We start from the raw sequence: 20661 nt of genomic DNA on the forward strand, positions 1-20661 counted from the left end.
TAAAGTAAAAAATATTTACTTTTTTTACGTATTATATAGTTCGACAAAGAGTCAATAGGATAATATGAATAGTATTATATGAGGTTACAATTAGATTGACTCTTTATAAGCAAATCGGATTTGATATCTAGTGGGCCATTTATAAGAAGTACATCAAATTGGGCCTATCATCCTTAACGAGTAATGTTGATAATATGAATAGTATTCTAAAGGCTTATATTTGAGAAGGATAGCAATGCAATCAACTTGACATTACTTGGGCATATTGCTATATCTTAAGCATAGCATCCACAATGCACCAACTACACTTGTGGTAGGATTGGGTTGGGTTGATAGCCACTGGCGTAGGTTGTGAGATTAACTCTTTTGAGTGTAGGCCGGCCTAATGTTTCTTTAGGTGGTGGATGACAAATCATCACACATTCATCTAATCGAATTGCATTAAATTGGATTAGGAAATCCATTAATTAAGGTAGAGTTTTAAATCGATAGGGATATAGACAAAAAAATGAAGTATATATATATATAATAATAATAATAATAATAATAATAATAATAATAATAATGCTCATTATCATCATCTTACAATTGTTATGGATAAATTTTCGAGATTCCTTTCTTTGATGCGATTTAACATTGAAAACTAAACTCACATAAAAAAAATGCTATGTTTTTTTCTAATTGTACAATCATATAAATATAACAATAATGTATAAAGCATTAGGGAACATCAAGCAAACCACCATGGGCTTCAAGAAAAGAAGAGTGCGTTGACTGTTAAGGAGGCATAACGAGCTATATATCGTTGTCTTCCATTAAAGAATTATGGACTCCTATCATCCTTAGCCTAACAAATCATCATCCTTATCACTTTTATCAAATCTATTATAATAGTCTCATCTTAACATATGTGGATAGCTCCACTTTGTTTTTACTGTTGACAAGTCATACAAAACAACATGCACTCATACTCACACTATCTCTTCCTTCAATACTCAACTTAGCAAAGGATTTAGAGGATTCGATAAACATTAAGTCCTTATAATGATTAATTTGGATTAGATAAGAGATAATCTAAGTTGATATGATATGATATGATATGATATGTTATGTTGGTAGCTTCATATTTAATATTTCTTATACATATACACCACAAAGCTCGTTCAATATTTAGTAAAGGATTTGAAGGATTCGATAAATATCAAGTATTTATAATGACTAATTTGGATTAGATAAGAGGTAATTTAGGATGATCTAATATAATATATTGTGTCATGTCATTGGCGGCTTCATACCTAATACTTGTTATAGTATTTTGAGAGTTACAGAGGATTAAGTTGTAAAAGGAATCAAGATATAGTTATGGATCCATGATTTATTTCATTATATTCGATTTATACGTTAAATTTATTAAATCGTTAACTCACTTTAAATTCTATCCATTGATAGATGATATCCACATATTGAGAGTCAAAATATTGATTGCGTTATGATGAATTGATGTAGATATCAATAACTATGTCCATATCAATACCTATTATATTTTCTTACAAAATTTTTAAAAATTTAAAAACTTTTATTTATATCTATCATCATTAATGAAACCTCTAAATAACACCAACATCAGTTAAAAACTCATTAAAATTATAAGAATATTATATATATATTAGCATAATCTACATATTTTTGGCTTGACTGAAACTTTGTTTTGACAAGTGCCAACTCATATGAGGAGGTCTCTCTCAACGGAGGGCTCAAAGGCAAGCTAAGATGAAATATGAGGTGGTAGATAGATATGAAATAGTTGAGCAAGGATCAAATTAATTATGAGAGAGGCAGCCTTTAAATCTTCTTAGTATGAAAGCATGCATTCTTTTGGTGTGATCTATGCCATCTAACAAGGCTTATTATATGCCATGCTTTCAGGTTCTTTGTCAAACTTGATGGTGAGTGGGGTGGGCACATCCTGTTTGATTACATTCCATCAAAAGAATGATTAAAGATATGGTTAGAGAAAGAAGAAGATATCCAACATCTATCTATCTATCTATTTATTAGCTGTATCTTTGACTCCTTGAATTTAACACAACATCTTCCACGTGTCAATTTTTTTTTTTTTTTTATCATCATCCAGTCAATGACACCAAAAAAAAAAAGTAGAGAGAGAGAGTTTGACCACAATAGGGTTTATTAAAGTGAAGCTGTTTTTTTTTTTACTTGCCATTATAACATTTGATGCAATCGAAAATTTATTATATATATGTATATAATATTTTTTTAGTTAATTATGATTTTTTTAAATATTATTATAAAATATAATAATCAAATGTAAAATTAATATAATGAATCGACTAACTCAAAAAAGAACGATCGAAGAAAAAGATTTAGAGTTCAAGATTTAGGAACATAGTCGATTATCAAGTCTAAAAATAATCTAAGAATGAAAAAAAAGAGTATTGTTAGAAAATTTTTAAAATTTATTTTCATATTAAATAAATAAACTTAAATTAAAAAATTACATATAAAGAATAATTTAGTTAAATAATTTTTTTTAAAAATTATTAGTTAAATCAAGTAAGAATAATAGTAATAACAATTCATATAATAACAATTTATTATATTGAGAATTACAATGTAACATGAAAAGACTATTAGTGTTGGATGGATACCAAATAATCATAAGCTAACAGAAGCACATAATTCCACAAATAATAAATATCATGTTGTCAGTGTTTACCCCAATTCATGAATGCATTAATTGTCTTCCAAAGAAGAATCTGAGGTGACAAGTTTCCTTCATTGGATTCCAAGAGCTCGATGGATCATTCGAAGTCCCACCGGGGACAGCAGTCGGTGGGTGGCCTCACTTCCACTTGCTAGTAGTTTAAGCTGTGGTGGGCTCATCCCTCCCCTCCCCTCTCCTCTCCTCTCTCTTCTTCCTGTTCTGTCTTTTCATAGCTTTGGACCATACTATTTGTAATTACGGATCATAAATACAATGAGGGATTCTTCATGCAATCAAACAAAAGCAATTTCTTCTCCATGTACAAAAATTCCTCGGAATTAAATGGACACAGTGAACCTAACTGTGATCTGTGAGTTGCAAGCCAAGACGTCACCACAGCCGAGAACGTGGACGGTCAAAATGACGTTGACCTGATTGGGCTTGATTGGAGCAGAGACGGGTCAAAGTCGCCGATGTTGACGCACGATTGACCGCATCGCGTGACTTTTTCTTTTTTCTTTTGTCTTTATTTAATGCCCCTTTATTTTACAGGGCTTATAATTAAAAATCGTCTTCATTGCTAACAATGGTCGATTTTGCTGTGCATGATTTGTGCCTTTTTCCATGCGCCCGTCCGCTTTTTTAGGGTATGCATATATGTAGTATATGATTGAGAGAAAATAATAGTGATAATGATGATTATATTAATTGTGATTTGGTTTTGTTTAAGAGTTTATGATCTGACATCAGACTTGGATGGAGTAATTGATTCGGATTGATGTGATGGGGAGTTTCTGTTGTCTTCACCCAAAAGAAAAGGAAAATAGAAAAAAAGAAATCATATTAGAAATATTGAAGAAATAGAAAAACTCCTCTCCGGCATGATGAACTCGCTGGAGTTACTGCCGGGAGAAAGCCCACCGCCTCGAGCAACCAAAAGTGTGGGCCCCGATTCGTTTCCCCAATTGTCACATGGGTATGAGTTCGAGTGCACCTGATGGGTCAGTGGATACGCTCTCTCTCTCTCTCTCTCTCTCTCTCTGGGATCACGAGTGGAAATAAGCAACTAAATATGTGGGCCCCGCTTCGTTTCCCCAATTGTCACATGGGTATGAGTTCGAGTAAAGATGATGGGTCAGTGGCTACGCTCTCTCTCTCTCTCTGGGATCACGAGTGGAAATAAGCAACTAAAGATGTGGGCCCCGCTTCGTTTCCCCAATTGTCACATGGGTATGAGTTCGAGTGAAGCTGATGGGTCAGCGGCTACGCTCTCTCTCTCTCTCTCTCTCTCTCTCTCTCTCTGGGATCACGAGTGGAAATACGCAATTAAAGATGTGGGCCCCGCTTCTTTTCCCCAATTGTCACATGGGTATGAGTTCGAGTGATGTTGATGGGTCAGTGGCTACGCTCTCTCTCTCTCTCTCTCTGGGGTTCTCGAGTGGAAATAAGCAACTAAAGATGTGGGCCCCGCTTTCGTTTCCCCAATTGTCACATGGGTATGAGTTCGAGTGACGCTGATGGGTCAGTGGCTACGCTCTCTCTCTCTCTCTCTGGGGTTCTCGAGTGGAAATAAGCAACCAAAGATGTGGGCCCCGCTTTCGTTTCCCCCGGATGCCGCGGTAGAGTGCTTTGGGTGGTTATACTGACGTGTCAAAGAGCAACTCTCTCTCTCTCTCTCTCTCTCTTGGGTGGTTATACTGACGTGTCAAAGAGCAACTCTCTCTCTCTCTCTCTCTCGGTCTCGCAGAGTCTGGAGAGGAAATAAGCAACCCCTAATTGCCACACGAGTATGCTTTCGGGTTCGATTGATGCGTCAACAGCAACTCTCTCTCTCTACTTCTCCACACGACCTTCGGAGCAAAAATTGTGGGCCCCGCTTTTGTTTGCCCTTCCACACGGGTACGCTTCCTGGGTAGGCGAATGTGTGATTGCCTCTCTCTCTCTCGCTCCCTCTGTGTGAAAGCGGATGTGTGAAGAGCAATTTTCTCTCTCTCTTTCTCTCTCATAACTCCAAGTAGATCAGCGCAGGGTTCAAGTGGGGGGGAGCTGATCACTGTCGTGCTATTAATGGATGGGGCATCGCTCGGCAAAGGTGTGTCTTTCTCCTGCTTCTGCCGCTGGATCTCTTTCCCCTTTTGCTTAATCTTCTTTCGCTCCCGGAATCCGGATCGCGGATGTGTTCTCTCGAGAAATCATGTGTGATCGCTTGTTCTTGCGTTCCCTTTTCCCCTTTCCATCGCCTCCCGAGGACATTCGGTTTCGCCGATTGTTTCTTGCTCTGAGATCACGCGTGGTTGTTGGTGGAAGTATGTATTTGAGAGAATTTATTCTCTTTTGCATCTATTGGAGTTAATATGAGGCGGAATTCAGAAAAAGGCTACAGCTTGTTAGAGAAGACGAAGAAGATTGTTCTGACCCCAAATTGCCTTTGCAGAAAGAAAAGGTCTTTGTGAGATATGGATAGTAGCATTGACTTCTTTGGCTGTTCTGTAAACTTCGGCAACCTCCTAATCCAATTAATCTCACATGAAAAGAAAAAAGGCAAAGAAAAAAAAAAGAAAAAAAAGGGTGAAACCCAGAAGAAGAAGACTGAAAATTTGAGTTCCTTTATCTTTAAAACACATGCTTCCTGCAAATGGTTTTTCGGAGTAAGCCTGAGGTCGTGCCACGCATCCTAAGGGTCATCTACTTTCCGTTCATGTCTACATATCTTTCTCCGAATCTTTAATTGAGTATCTTTATTTACTATGTAGTAGACTTAATCTTTCTGTGGTAACAAAAGAAATTATTCTTGTAGAGGTTTTCCCTCAGCTGACGACTAAATTGATTAAACGAGCAAGAGGCGATGCTATCTAGAAATATGAAGGTGGTTTATCTACTCTGTGTGTTGATATCTCTGCAATCCAGGGTTGAATCTGATCGTCAAGGTGCTCCACTTGCTTTTATACTTGTGTTTAAAAGTTGTGAAAACGTTAATTTTGTCAATTTGATTATCTTCTAATATCTATATGTGAGATATATGCTCTGCAATGTTGGATTTCACACAGAAATATGCATATATGTTATTTGCAAGAGGCATAAGTGCGTGTTTCTACTCTGAGATTAATAGTTTTTAACCTTTTTAAATACAAAATTTCAGGCCTTTGTAGGTTATCGGTTTATGTATGAAGTCCCCTCTTCTGGTTATCTGAGAAAGTTGTCAAAGATTTATTACTTTATAAATGTTGCAACTTATATATGACTCTCTAGATGCTACCTATTCCCTATTAGTGTTTGATACACAATGTTCATTTTTTCTCTTAGAAGTAACTAAACATTCAATTCATTTGCAGATAATACAAAGAGGAACTATGTCCACTGGCTTTAGACTGACTGCTTGGATACTTATTTGTAGTTAATCATTTATTAAGCACTTGTTCTTACTTGGCTGTTGTATTTTTTTTCTTTTTTAGATTTTTATTGTCTGAGAATGGATTGAGATTTTTAACCTCTTTGCTTACATGGAAGTTTGGAGTTTCACCACTGACATGATTTGCCAACCTAAATAAAGATTATAAGGTTGGGTATATTACATTCTGTATACCTTTGCTGGTTTATTCACTTATATAATAAGCCAGTTATGAAAATGAAATTGTAACTCATTATGTTTTCCATTCTCAATCAACTTCAGCTTGTCATGATCTTGTATAGCCAATATCTTTGTTTTACACGTAAGCATGTTAGAATGTTTTGGGAAATCATAGATGTCATAGAACATAAACATCGAACTTAAGGTTATCATGGTAGACAAGCTGATCAACATTTAGGATTGTTTTCACCAACCAAACATGAATTTGCAGAACACAAATAACTTATGCTAGTTTCACTGAACTGGTGCAAAAACTGATATTCAGGATATGTAGCCTCTGGCAGCACTTAAAATTAGAACAAAGAAGTCATCTGCCTCCTCCATTAGGAGTCACTGATTTTAAGATATAAATGAACTCACCGGCAGAACTTAACATGTAATAAGATAATCCAGAAAAGCGAAAGACTATATTGTACCTTTCTACATGATTTCCCTTTTGCCTCTTCTTTTGAAGACTTTCTAGCAACTTTGATATTATTTGGGAGTCTTTCTAGCAGCTTTGATGTTACTTAGGAGTCTATCCAGCAACCTTATGTTATTGGAATGCTACTTTAAGGTAAAATTTCCAGTTTTTAATGCGGCTTGAATTTTACATATATCTGAGTTGGTCAATATACAGTTTAAATTTCTCTGAAGTGACAACTGATGATTGAGGGATCTGTGTTAGTTGACAAAATACAAAGAAATATTTCTTCTTATGAACTGGTTAAGATACTTTTTTGTGGTTTCACATCTTTTGTTTCTATTTTCAGTTTTTCTCTCTCCTATATTTATTCTATTAATTATGATGACATATGTGTAATCTTGATCTATTTCCAGGTGATGCATTATATGACATGAAGATTAAGTTAAATGCGACTAGTAATCAGCTCATTGATTGGAACCAAAATCAAGTCAACCCTTGCACATGGAACTCTGTTATCTGTGACAGTAACAATAATGTTGTTCAAGTGTATGTCATTTGTTCTGCACCTTGTTATGACTTAATATAATTTATCATCTAGAATCTTAACTTCAGCTGTAATGAACTATTGGCCTCTTTGGTCCAGAGTGTGCATGCTAAATTTGCTTCATTATATGTTACTTTTGTTGCCTCAGAACATTGTCTTCCATGGGATTTAATGGAATCTTGTCACCAAGAATTGGAGAACTGCAGTATCTAACTGTTTTGTAAGTATAATTTATATTTCAGAACATTTAATAAGCTAGTAGTATCGTGTTCAGTGATGTGCATATTTATTTCATCCTTTTAGAATTGAATACATTGCAAACATTTTCGTCTTTCTATAATATGTACGATTAACCAAAATCAATACCCTTGATCATTTTTAACATGACTGTAGACTTTGCATTGTATGGTATGATTCTCCTGGTAAAGCCAAATTCGATGATAGGGGCCAACCTGTGGTCAGTGAAACCTATCATAGCTACACAGTTCAACTTTATGCTTCTTTGAGGAGGAGTTCTTTTATTTGATTATTTTTGTCTGTTTAAATTAAGATGAAGCGAGATAGTCATGACGACGTCTCTAGCTCATGTTAAAAATAGCAAGAAAAATTCTTCTTCAAAATAAAAGCCAACTGTTTTGGTCTCAAACCCCTACCTCCCAACAAACACATATAGGCAAAGAGGAAAGTAAATAATAAAATGGAAACAGAAGTGCAAACCAGAAATTATAAACAGAATGACAATAGTGCCTTGCAGAACATTCTAGCATCTAGAGATTCTAAATATTAGGCATGATTATTTTTGCATATATAAGTACCATGATTTATGGGATTAAGAACATTATTAACTTGGAAAAAGAAAAGTAAAGGACAAAAGACAAAGAAAGTAAAATTGAGGTGAATCATAACCTGTCCTGCACTAATGATCAGTTTGATTTTAGAGATCATTTGTCATTGCTTATGTGCTTGATATATGTTAGGGGTTCCCTTTGTTGTTTCTTTGTTTCCATGATACCAACTTATCAAGGGACTGGTGAAGTAACAATTGATATGATAGTTATTCTGTACATATGTGGAAAAATATCATCATTTCCTTTGGCCTTATATAACTTATTCTGCACTTAACCAAACATGTGTGAAGTGGTCAGACTTATTATCATATGTGGAGCTACTTTTGTCTGATTTTCCAGTGAGCCTTGTTCTAAATTATTTGATGTATAATTTATGCAGGTCGTTGCCTGGCAACAATATAACTGGTGGAATACCTGAACAGTTCGGAAACCTCTCTAGTTTGACAAACTTGGATTTGGAAATTAACCGTCTCAGTGGAGAGATACCAGCTTCCCTTGGCAAGCTTGCTAAGCTTCAGATTTTGTCAGTAGGATAGTAATTGACTGATCCAAACCATCTAATCATACTTCAAAGCTAACTTTTTTTTCTTTGTTGACATTACTCAGGATTCTTAGTCAAAATAATCTTACAGGGAACATTCCTGATTCTCTTACAAATCTCACTGCACTAAATGACATGTAAGTATATAATTCCTTTGTGGAATGAACAACTCATTTTCAGGGAAATGTAAAAGTAGTGTTTTTGTTCTGTTTTCTGTTTAAAAGCATAATATGCAGTCATTCTTTTCTCTTCTTTGCTTCAACTGTTCATGGCAGTCGTCTAGCTTTCAATGGCCTATCTGGACAGATACCTGACGAACTATTTCAAGTAGCCAGATACAAGTATGAGCAGTTTGTTGTTATGCATGCAGGCAGGCATGTGCTCTAGTCTTTGTATTCATATCCGATTTGGTTATTTGGTGCAGCTTTACAGGTAACAATCTGAATTGTGGTACAAATCAGCAGCACCTTTGTGCTTCGAGCGTGTCTGTTCAAGGTTAACATTGTACATCATTGGGCTTCAAATTTGAAGTTTCAGTATTTGCAGGAAAATTGACTATTTGGTAAAATAAGGTTTTGCAAGTTGTTCTAGAAAACTGACCATACATTTTTGTCTTGGCAGGAAAATCACCAAATTCAAAAATAGGAATTGTGCTTGGAATTGTTGGAGGTGTCATATTACTCCTTGTTATAGGGGTTGTATTTCTTATATGCAAGAGCCGGAGGAAAGGCTATCGACGAGAAGAGTTTGTAGATGTTGCAGGTTTCATATCTTATTTATGTATCTGTTTCTTTTTGAAAATTCCGAGTAAAAGTCATTTGTACCTTGCAACATTCAATGATTCAAATTGGAGATGGGCAGAGGAAGAATCGAGCATTAGTTCTTGATCATTTTTTGCATAAAATACTTTAAAATACATTACTTTTTTGTTACATTATTATTGCATGTGCTGGCTAAGGCTTAGTAGTCAGAACATCTTGTACATCATTGTAAATATAAATCTTTGTTCACTGAACTTTCATCTTGCAGAATTTACCTGATCAGTTGTCATCACTATTATATGTAGGTGAAGATGATCGTAGAATTGCTTTTGGACAATTGAAAAGATTCGCTTATCGAGAATTACAGATTGCAACAGATGGATTTAGTGAAAAGAATGTCCTTGGACAGGGTGGTTTTGGAAAAGTATACAAAGGAGTGCTTCCAGATAGCACAAAAATTGCTGTCAAACGGTTGACTGATTATGAGAGTCCAGGAGGGGAAGCTGCCTTTTTACGTGAAGTTGAGATGATAAGTGTAGCTGTCCACAGAAATCTTTTGAGGTTGATTGGCTTCTGCACGACACCAACAGAAAGGCTTCTGGTCTATCCTTTTATGCAAAATTTGAGTGTTGCATACCGTCTACGAGGTACTAGTCCTTTTTAGTTACTACTGACTTGAAGTGTCCACTAATGCATCATATTCACCATATTGTTACATGTTAACTTGAGTAATGGATGATCAAAGTGATACTGGGAATTACTCCATGCGTGTGAGTTTAAATTTTTATGTGACTTACATGTTTTTTATGTCTTGGCTACCATTCATCTCAGATTGATATATTGTCACTGTATGCACGGAATGAATTCTGTTGGAATTATTTCAATTAATTGATGATTTTTCTGCAAATTCTATGTCATCATGACTCCTCAATCTTCCTTTTTCACTTTTGAAGAAAAGCTCACATCTAGTTTCAGTTCTGCTAGGTCTTGTTGCACAATTTTAAGCTGTGCACATGGCATTTTGATCAGACTGATGGGTGGTGCTATAGCAGGTGTCAGATTAATTTTTTGACCTTCCAGCGAAGAGATAGAAATTACTCTTTGATAGTTGGTGGCCCGTAAGTTAGGAGCTACAATGTTTAAAGTCATGCAATCTATTGAAGAACTACTAGTTTTCGGTAAGGAATGCCATGGAGTTGTTTTGGACACTGTTTACTGGATTAGTACTTAATCATTTTATTGGTATTCTGTTATACTAGATAAATTAGTGATTATGTTCTTCCAAAGAGACCCATGAGTGAATAGTGCTGTTGTACATGTCATAAGTGATAATTTTATCTGGCCCTCTAGCAGCTCAAGTGGCACTTTGGAAACGTGTCAATATGTTTAGTGGTACATGTCATAAGTTCTGGATGAGTATAAAATCATTTATAGATAACCATTTGGTGTATTGAACACAGAATTCTGTTATGCATCATACTTTTGATTCTGACTATAGTCTTGCTGTCTTGATGACTGCAGATTTTAAACCAGGGGAGCCAGTATTAAATTGGCCTACCAGAAAACGAGTGGCATTAGGCACTGCTCGTGGATTAGAGTACCTCCATGAACATTGCAGTCCTAAAATAATCCACCGTGATGTTAAAGCTGCAAATGTCTTACTTGATGAGGACTTTGAGGCTGTTGTTGGTGATTTTGGCTTGGCAAAATTGGTAGATGTGAGAAAGACATCGGTCACAACTCAAGTTCGTGGAACTATGGGTCACATAGCACCTGAGTATTTATCCACTGGGAAATCATCTGAGAGGACTGATGTCTTTGGTTATGGAATCATGCTTCTGGAACTTGTCACAGGACAGCGTGCAATTGATTTTTCACGCCTAGAGGAAGAAGATGATGTTTTATTGCTTGATCATGTAAGCTGAATTACCTTGGTTGTTATCATTTTTTTTTTTGACAATTCAATGGTTGCAATTGCATTTTCTTAGTTAAATCATGCATAGATGCAATAATAATTAAACACTTGTAGCATCTGGACGGTAAAGATATCTTCCTGTGTGTTGGGCATGGTATATCTATGGTTGTATTTGTTCCTGTAGGTGGTGCTTGCCCAAATGAATGCCTTTTCTGATAATTATAATTTCCATTTTTCTGCAGTAAAGTATGGTAGATGGATATTTTGTCAGTTCCATTCATGGTGTATGTCAACTTCCTGCATGATTCTTATGCAGGTGAAGAAGCTACAAAAGGAAAAGCGACTGGGTGATATTGTCGACCGAAACCTCAACAATGAGTACGACGGCCAGGAGGTTGAAATGATGATCCAGGTCGCTCTTCTTTGCACGCAGGCGTCGCCAGAGGACCGCCCAACAATGTCAGAAGTCGTGCGGATGCTAGAAGGAGAGGGTCTGGCCGAGAGGTGGGAAGAGTGGCAGCAAGTTGAGGTCAGGCAAGAATATGAGAGGCTGCAGAGAAGATTTGATTGGGGTGAGGACTCATTGTATAATCAAGATGCAATAGAACTCTCCGGTGCAAGATGATATGTGACATTGACACTTGAAATGTGGAAGTAGTGATAGAAACTCGATCTCTTCTCCTTTTTGTATCAGTTATGTATTAATTGGCAGTTAAATGGACACAAAGGGATCCTTCTACTTGGCTGTCATATCCCTCCCATCTGTTCTACAAATTGCATTTTTTTCTTTTTGTGCCAATTCCAAATGGTTTTGCTGAACTGTACTATATAAATGTCTTTAATGGAAGAAGTGATTTTGGTTAAAATAATTGGGTATAATTTTTTTATTCTATAATGAAAAAATGTTATTGACTTCAAAGATGACATGAATGTACAATGATGAAGCATTTGGATATATTGGAATATCTAAGTATGATGATCTGGTTAGCAAGATTTTAAATACATTAGATTGACACATTATCGATCGATGTTTTGTAATAATTTATTTATCGATTCGAATAAGTAAATTGAAATGTATAATACAAAATTGGTAACCAGGAATATTTCATTGATCATGAATATCATTGTAATTATTTTGAGCTTCCAATGTGATTTATTTTGGTATTTATGGTTACAAGGTTCTAAAGATTGGTCCAAACACTTATAATAATATGCATTGTAATTCTACCTAAATAATGTAATAAATTGTATCAGCATCGAGATATATATATTTGGCATCGGTACATGATCGGACCGATAATATATATTAATATTTAAAACCTTGATATTTTTATGATTTATTAATTCATATAAAGTTTTTGTGATATTTGACGGATTGTGAGAAGTCTACTGAACCTTATCATTTACAACAAGGCTTAACAAGTAGGCATCAAATTGGTCACTAGTTGGTACACAGACATCACAAAAGTCTTAATTAAACATCATGAAAAATAAAGAGAGAGAAATGTAAAATTTGAACTCATATTATTCACTGATAACATGAGAAATATTTTATTTTATTACTACAAATCAGAAATTCTGAAGTTGTTAGGAAAGAACCTGTGAACTCACATTATTATAGTGGTTGGTAAAGGAATTGATCCACAGTTGCATATATAGCTTGTGATTGAACAGAGGTCATCTGGTACAGGAAATATCTGCAAACTGTTGAGGAGTCAATCTTCTTCTTAAGCCTTTGGTACAGATCATTGTGCTGTGGGGGTGCAAACTCACACTAGTTTTGAGTACCAATGACAACAATGACCTTGTTTCTGATTTTTGCAGTATGCTTTTTGTTTTTGGTTTTAGTCTCTGCTACAAACTATACTTCAAAATACATGAATCATTAATAACATAAATCAATAGAGCCTTCAGATGACATGAGGGGAAATGTTAGGAATATAAATCAGTAGATCTATTAGTGTAAACTTTGTGAAGGTTTTGATGTTACTATTTTTCCCTTTTCTTTCATATTTCTTTTATTTCATTCATATGTTCTGCTTCTAGTCTTCACAAAACTTTGATCCAGTCATTGTCAAGACTGGATCAACTTTTCTCCACCCAAAAGAAAGATTTCTCATCAGCTGTATCTCTTTTGCTGGAGTCATGCAGTGTTGGTTTCTGCTACTCTCTTTGAGCTCAATCATCAGGGAAAGGCCTTGTCAGAACTCAGAAGCACATGTGCAGAACTTGCCCTCCTGCACAACACAGGTTGGTGGCCATCAATAAGAGCTCTCATTGTACCACCACTTCCATTTCCTGCAGTTTATGTTTCTGTGCTTGAAAAGGTGTCACAGATCAGGTTTATAATTCAGGAATTTGGCATTACTTTTGTTTTTTAGTTACAGTGCATATAAGGATTATATGATTGGAGATAATCAAATTCTTGTAAGAATGATGAATTCTCTTTTGATTTAGCCCAAACTTGAGTTTGTAAACTCTTACATGATTTATATCACAGATCCTGAAAAGTTCTCCCTCAATCTCTCTATGTGGAGCATTTATCTCTATCCACACAAAGATCAAAAACCCCTAATGATACATATGAGATTGTTAGAACACATGATCCTTGTTTAACAATTTCTTTTTCCTCTTCATACAGTTCCTTCCAAATATGAAATATTGGATGATAAAATAAAATTGTCCATGATTAAAGAAAAGATCTGACACTTTCGCCATGTCTGTCTTGTTCAACTTAGTGAAGACCCACCCTGATGTGGACATCACAGAGAGAGAGAGAGAGAGAGAGAGAGAGAGAGAGAGAGAGAGAGAGAGAGAGAGTCTACTGGTAATAAAGTTTGACTACACACTTGCATTCTTTTGACTAGAGGGAAGAAGTTCTTTGAAATAAGGTTGTTTGATATATGACAAATTATTATGGGATGAATCCATTTTCCATCACTCAATTCTGCAATAGCTCATAGTTATTCTTTCACTCCCATAACTTGATCTATTCTCAGATGCCAAACTTGCCATTCTTTGTTTGTCTTGCTCAAGTTCTAAGCTCTGTTTCAGTCCCACTTGGAAGAACTCTCCTTGCCTGTGAACAGAATTGTTTGGGACAATTGACCCCCTTCCTTCCAATCTCCTCAAAGTAAACAATTCCTTTTGTTAGTTCCTCATAAGATTGCAGCAGAAGCAAAGAACCACAAAGAAGCTAAAGATGCCTTCAGAAATTTATACAAGTCAAAGAAAGAAGCTTTTAATTTGAGATTCTAACCATATCCTGCTGTTGCACAAACAATTCCTTCCTCATCAATCTAAAGTGATTTCATTGTTGTTGTAAATCATATTTCTGCAATCCCAAACAAGCAGAGATCTGATTCATAAAGGAGGGGGAGGAAGACCTCTCTCCCTGCTGTGATGGGGCCTCCATGCTCCCCAGTCTAAAGCCATCCATCTTCTGAACACATCACTCAAGTGAAACAAAAGGTCTCTAAATGTGGTCATTTGATTACTGCTTTTTTGTTTTGTTAGATGAATGCAAATATTGGAAGATCTCTTGATAACTTTGATTGTATCTTTTGGCCTGTGGTGAAGGTAAAAAAAATATGATCCAAAGATTTGGATAAATATATATAAATAATTTAAAACAGGATGGAATTTTTTTGATTAGAATTTTATGAGTGTATGCACTAAAAACAAATCACAATGCAATCCATTGATAAGAGCTTTATCCCTTTTTAAGTACACTATGAGAGAGAGCATGCTTAGTACAGAACAGGCAACACCGATCGCAAGAAGCATTCCCAACACACAAAACACAGAGAAGCGGAAACAAAATTAAAGCGCATGTTAATTTTGTTTCCCGAAGCAAAAGCTCGAAAGCAAAAACAGGAAGCAAGATAGAAAGCTCAGGCCGCAATCACCGCCACCGCCGTCGCAATGACAGCCGCCGCCAACGCGGCCACGCCAGTCCTCCCGGCAGCGCTCTCGTCGGCTGCCTTCTGATCCGCTGGCTGCTCCTCCGGCCCTGCCGGTGCTGGCGGCGATGCCCTCCTTGACTTCCTGGCCTTGGGCGCCTCCGCCATCTTGTCCGCCTCCGGCGCGGGCGCCGGAGCGGGGGCCTCGGGCGGTTTGAACAGTTCCGCCGGCTCCAGCACCTTGTCGATGGCGTACACCGCCAGGGGGTCCTTGTCGATGAGCGTGGCGGTGATGGTGGACACCGTCAGCCTCGTCTTCAGCGTCACCTGCTCCCCTTCGTTCTGCACCGTCAGGTTGTAGTTCTTGGCGGTGCCGTCGGTGGCCAGCGTGTTCATGACGCCGTTGCCGGTCTTCAGCAACTCTATGGAGTAGAAGACCGGGATGGCGTGGTAGAGCAGAAGCGACAGCTTGCCGTCGGCGGTCAGGTTCTTGAACTTGGGCAGGAAGGGCTTCATGGCCTGATCGAGGGGGCAGAACACGGTGAGCCCCGCGTCCACGTTGCTCACGAACGTCTGCTCCGCGTCGGCGGTGGAGGCCAGGAGGCCCGCGAAGGTAGCGCATCCCTTCCTCGCCATGACCGACGTGAGGTTGGTCTGCTTGGGGGGTGCTGCCGCAGGGCCCTTGGCCGCCAGGGACGAGATCGCTGACCCGATGTGGATGACCCTGCCGACACCGCTAGGGGCGGTGCCGGAGGCCTCCGGTAGAGGCACGCACAGTAGTGGAAAGATCAAGAGCTGGTACACGAGGAGCTGCTGCCGCCTCATTGTCGGAGAGAGAGAGAGAGAGAGAGAGAGAGAGAGAGAGAGAGGAATGTTAGCTGAGTGCGGAGGAAATGATGATGGCAGGGATGACAAGTGTGGGAAGCAAAGCAGAAAGTGAATGCCCCAACTGTGTGATATTATTACAGCAAGCTTGGCTTTTGGTTGTCTTCAATCTAAGATCTACTCCTCATAAAATAATAATATATGATGAGGAAACATTGCATTATTCCAACTAAAAAGATGAACAGTGGGAAAAAGAAAGGGCAGATTTGGGAAGAAGGTGTTGGAAAGAACAGTGACAGAGAGGTGAATCTACATGGGAGCTTCACATGGAAGAAGGACACCACCTCCGGATTTGGATGAACCAAAAGGTCCCATCGCCGTCTGTCTTCTCCACAATGTAATGTCTATCACCAGACTTGTGTTACCTCAGGGAAGAGTTCATCTGAGATGAAGCTAAATTAGCTGAGGAGGAGCAATGGGCAACAGCAACAGTGTCCTCCAGGTAGATCCAGATCTCCGGTGCCTTGCAGGCTTGGCTTTTACCGACCTCCTCCTCAGCATGCAACAGTAATTATAATGCAGTCAATCAATATATTTAACATATGATAGAACATAATTTATATTCTTTATATCATAAAATCAAATAAAAATTATGAAATAGTATTATTACTTGAGCAATAATATTTTTGTCGGTGACTCGCCCTTACAAGCAATCGAAGAGATTGCCGACAGGTAATTAATGCACTGTTTAGCCATTTGCATTGTTTTCACCACAAGCCTCGGAGAAAGCAAATCATATATAATTATTGATTGATTGCATGATTGACTATACATTAATCGTCATTTTTTTTAATATTATGTACAAATTTTGTATTTTTTTAATATATGTGGGTCCTTTGTGATACTCTTCCATTTTATATATTATATATGATTGGTAATTCGACGGACCAACGCAGTTTGCGGGAATGATTTTTTTTTTAAGAATAATAATATGATAATTTTCTTTCGTAAAATAGTTTAAACATGTTATACGTCATGGTAAAAATCATAGGATCCATGTGTTAGTGTCACGCGTTGATACATTAGCTTTACTTGGATCACACTATTAGGTTACGTGGTTGACGAATGATCGACACAAATGACATGTTAGCTCCTATAGCTCACTAATGGGCTATACATGTTTAACATAATGAAGTCACTTGGATTAATCGTTCATTGCTATCTTAATATATTGTAGATTTTCTTTAAGGAAAAGCTAGCTCTGTGCCCGATGATTACCATACGAGGGACAATTATACACTCTCGGATTTGACGTAGACTTATGATAATTAGAACTTCATGCTCCTATTACTATGTGAACCACATAATGAATGTGTGTAATAATCCAAAACACCCAAGGAGGTACATAAGTATATCGTGAGATAGTTTTCAGATATGTATTGTTAGGAGTGCCCTATATAGTTTTCAAGGTTTAGACGGTACTTAGAGGAGCTTATCTTGAGATCGACTCGAGAAAAAAAATCAAATCCAAATTAGTATCCATCTCCACATGTCCGATACAATGGTGTCACTTGATTGACCCTTAAAAGGAAAAGTCGATCGATTGTGCCCAATGATTATCATGCGAGGGATAATTACGTAATCTCGAATTTAATGAAAAGTTTATGATAGTTATGGTCGAACTTCATGCCCCCACTATTATACGAACATACAACATATGGTGAATGAGTAGAACACCTACTATAAAATGAAGAGGTGCATAGATACATCCTGAGATACATAACAAGTCCGATCAATTTAACTAGATTATTAATTTAAGCTTCATACGAGTATTATTAAGAATATTATAATGTAGTTTTGCATGGCTTGAACACTACTTGGAGGAGTCTACCTTGAGAGACTCAAGAAATAAATCATATTAAGTTCCGATTAGGATTCAACTCTAATAACCAAAATTTAATGCTAACATTTGTGATTTAATAGTATAGATAACACATTTTTGATGTATTAAATTGAATTTGATATATGACACTACAATATATATATATATATATATATATATATATATATATATATAGTTCAATAATAATTTTATTCTATGAACATATCTTAAGTCCCATTCATGAATAATCTTTTTCCTATCAAAGTAATAATATTTTTACTCTAATATCATTTGTTATTATCACTTGAACCATAAGATAATCAACTCATTAATTTGATATAATTAAACTATTTATTTAAATTATTTAAATCCAAGTTGATGGTCATATACACGAGGCTATTAAATAAAAATAAAAAAATACTCAATCAAATAAGTTTTTTGATCACATAGAAATAAAAAAGATTAAGAATTATAATATATATATATATATATATATATATATATATATATAATATTAATCTAAAGAGCCCCCTCAATCATGTGTATAATAAAACAAGAGTCAATAGAAAAGACTAAGAAAGAGACAAAATGACAGTGACAAGCGGCACGTGCTTCCGGCATCGTCTGCAGGAGTGACAGCCGAGCGTCTGCTCTCTGCCCTCGTCGGCAGGGGACGGCGGGGGGCGTCGCCCTCCGGATCCGGACACCGGCGAGGAATGGCGACGGCGGATGGGTGATTTGCGGGGTAAGGACGAGACGTGGGCCGATCCGGCATCGCCGGCGCCGACAACGCCGTCTGGGTGGGTTGCGTCCTTCGTGCCGGTGCCATCTGCGCAGGCGGTGGGCCCACCGACGCTTTGGATTCGCTTCCATGTGCGTTAAGACTGTTAGCTTTTTATTTATTTATTTATTTATTTATAATACAGGGAAGAGAAATAATAAGGAGTACTTTCATCTTAGGTTTTTCTGGATTTATCTACTAATATTTATTTATATTGACTAAAAAAATAAAATATAAGTTTTTAAAATAATTAAAAATCTCTCATATCCTAAATAAATCTTTTTATCCTAATATATTTATTTAAATTTAAATTTTTATCTTTTACTTTATCTAATATTAACTATTTGAATTAATCTTAACACACTCCCTTAATTCAAATAGTTATAATTTGAAATTATTTTCATAATCAAAAAAATTTCGTTAAAGCTTTGTTGAAGATATCAGCAAACTGGTCTTTAATGTTGCATTCACCATTTTTGCATCTTTAACATTCTTCGAACTCTTTAGTGATTGCTCATCTTTATTTTTCTTATAAGACTCATCATAATCACTATTGTCTCTTGATACTTGAGACTTCTTATCTTGTTATTCTTTTCAATGTTCATTATCAAAAATTTCCTCAGAGTTGTTAGTCTCATCTTCATCATTGTTGGTGCTTTCTTTTTTTTTTTGGCAACCTTTGTAATAGGTTCACTAGTGATAGATGAAATAGAATTTGAAAATTTTCGTTTGTTTAATTATGACTCTTCATTTTTTTCATTAGAAATTTTATCAACTTTAGTCTTATTCTTAAGTATCTTCTTATTAATTTAAATTTTGAAAGATTCATTACATAAGATAATTTGCATAGATCCATAAAAATTTCAGATAATCATAGCTTTTATACCATATTGATTCATTAGCAGTATATAAGGAAAAATCCGAAAATAATAAGGGAAACACTTTGTTTTTTTGTATCCTTTCGATTGCTATCAATTTTTTTTATTATAAATAAAATATTTTTTATCATAAAAATAGTATAATATCTTTTTCTCATCAATTGTCTTATATACTAATGAGATTTTATTTTAAATCAGGAATAAATATCACATCATTAATAATTTTTTTATTAGATTTGGTGTTCACGATAACTATTAATTTTCCTTTCATCTGAATCTTACTATCATTTCCTGTAAATCTAACTGAATCATCAAGCTTTTAGAATAAACTTTTATCCTATATCATAAAACTAAATAGATCTAGAATATTTTTTATGCTAAAAAAAAATATTTTCTTCATCTTTTCTTTGCTATTATTTTCCTCATGATAATTTATTTAATTTTTATCCCAATAGTTTTTTTTAATATGACAATATTTTTTTACAATAAAAGCAGAGGGGGACATTTGGATTTTTATTTTTTACCAGTAATCTTTTTTTAATATGTCCAATTAAAAAAAAAAATCGACGAGTTTCTTTGTTACATTTATTTGATCGGCCTCGTCCTTTATCATTTTGATACCTCTCTTGAGATCTGGATTCTGAAAACTTTTTATCCTTCTTCTTCTGATCTATCTTCATCCGAAGAGCATGTTCTGAAATTTTATTTGGAGATATATTTATTTTTTTTCATGAACTAAAAGAGAACCCATTTATTCATTAATAGATAATATACTTGTATATTTAGCTTCTTCAATAGTAATAGAAATCATATCAAATTTTAAAAATAAACTTCGTAAAATTTTTCTAAACTATAATCTTTTAGATTTTCACCATAAGATCGTTCATAATACAAGAAACTTTTGAGAAGAAATCAATGATAGATTTAAAATCTATGAGTTTCAAATTCACGTCTAAGAATTTGAAGCTTTGAAATTTTTATGTTGTTTGTACCTCCGCTTCTATCGATGTTGATGCCATCATGTT

General features: G+C 35.9%; 2 protein-coding genes across 4 annotated transcripts; one reads left to right on the forward strand and one right to left on the reverse strand.

The window, feature by feature from the left end:
* The first annotated feature begins 4646 nt into the window (after positions 1–4646).
* LOC103995211 (LRR receptor kinase SERK2) lies at positions 4647–12118 on the forward strand. Of its 3 annotated transcripts, none has more exons than XM_009415747.3 (12): positions 4647–4817; positions 5523–5652; positions 7173–7305; positions 7452–7523; positions 8531–8674; positions 8758–8829; positions 8968–9033; positions 9117–9187; positions 9314–9454; positions 9759–10100; positions 10975–11369; positions 11685–12118. In XM_009415747.3, exons 2-12 carry the CDS (start codon positions 5571–5573, stop codon positions 11991–11993), a joined length of 1827 nt encoding a protein of 608 aa, XP_009414022.2. In that variant the 5' UTR covers positions 4647–4817; positions 5523–5570; the 3' UTR covers positions 11994–12118. The 3 variants fall into 3 exon arrangements, with proteins under 3 accessions (XP_009414022.2, XP_065020708.1, XP_018685889.2); XM_065164636.1 differs by lacking the exon at positions 4647–4817 and adding an exon at positions 5028–5168; XM_018830344.2 differs by lacking the exon at positions 4647–4817 and adding an exon at positions 5384–5405.
* Positions 12119–15043: 2925 nt separating this feature from the next.
* Positions 15044–16563, reverse strand: LOC103995210 (fasciclin-like arabinogalactan protein 1). Its single transcript, XM_009415746.3, has one exon. The coding sequence runs from the start codon at positions 16093–16095 to the stop codon at positions 15262–15264; it is 834 nt and encodes a 277-aa protein (XP_009414021.2). The 5' UTR covers positions 16096–16563; the 3' UTR covers positions 15044–15261.
* Positions 16564–20661: the final 4098 nt, after the last annotated feature.

Source organism: Musa acuminata, chromosome BXJ3-8 (genome assembly GCF_036884655.1).
Source record: "Musa acuminata AAA Group cultivar baxijiao chromosome BXJ3-8, Cavendish_Baxijiao_AAA, whole genome shotgun sequence".
Taxonomy (NCBI): domain Eukaryota; kingdom Viridiplantae; phylum Streptophyta; class Magnoliopsida; order Zingiberales; family Musaceae; genus Musa; species Musa acuminata.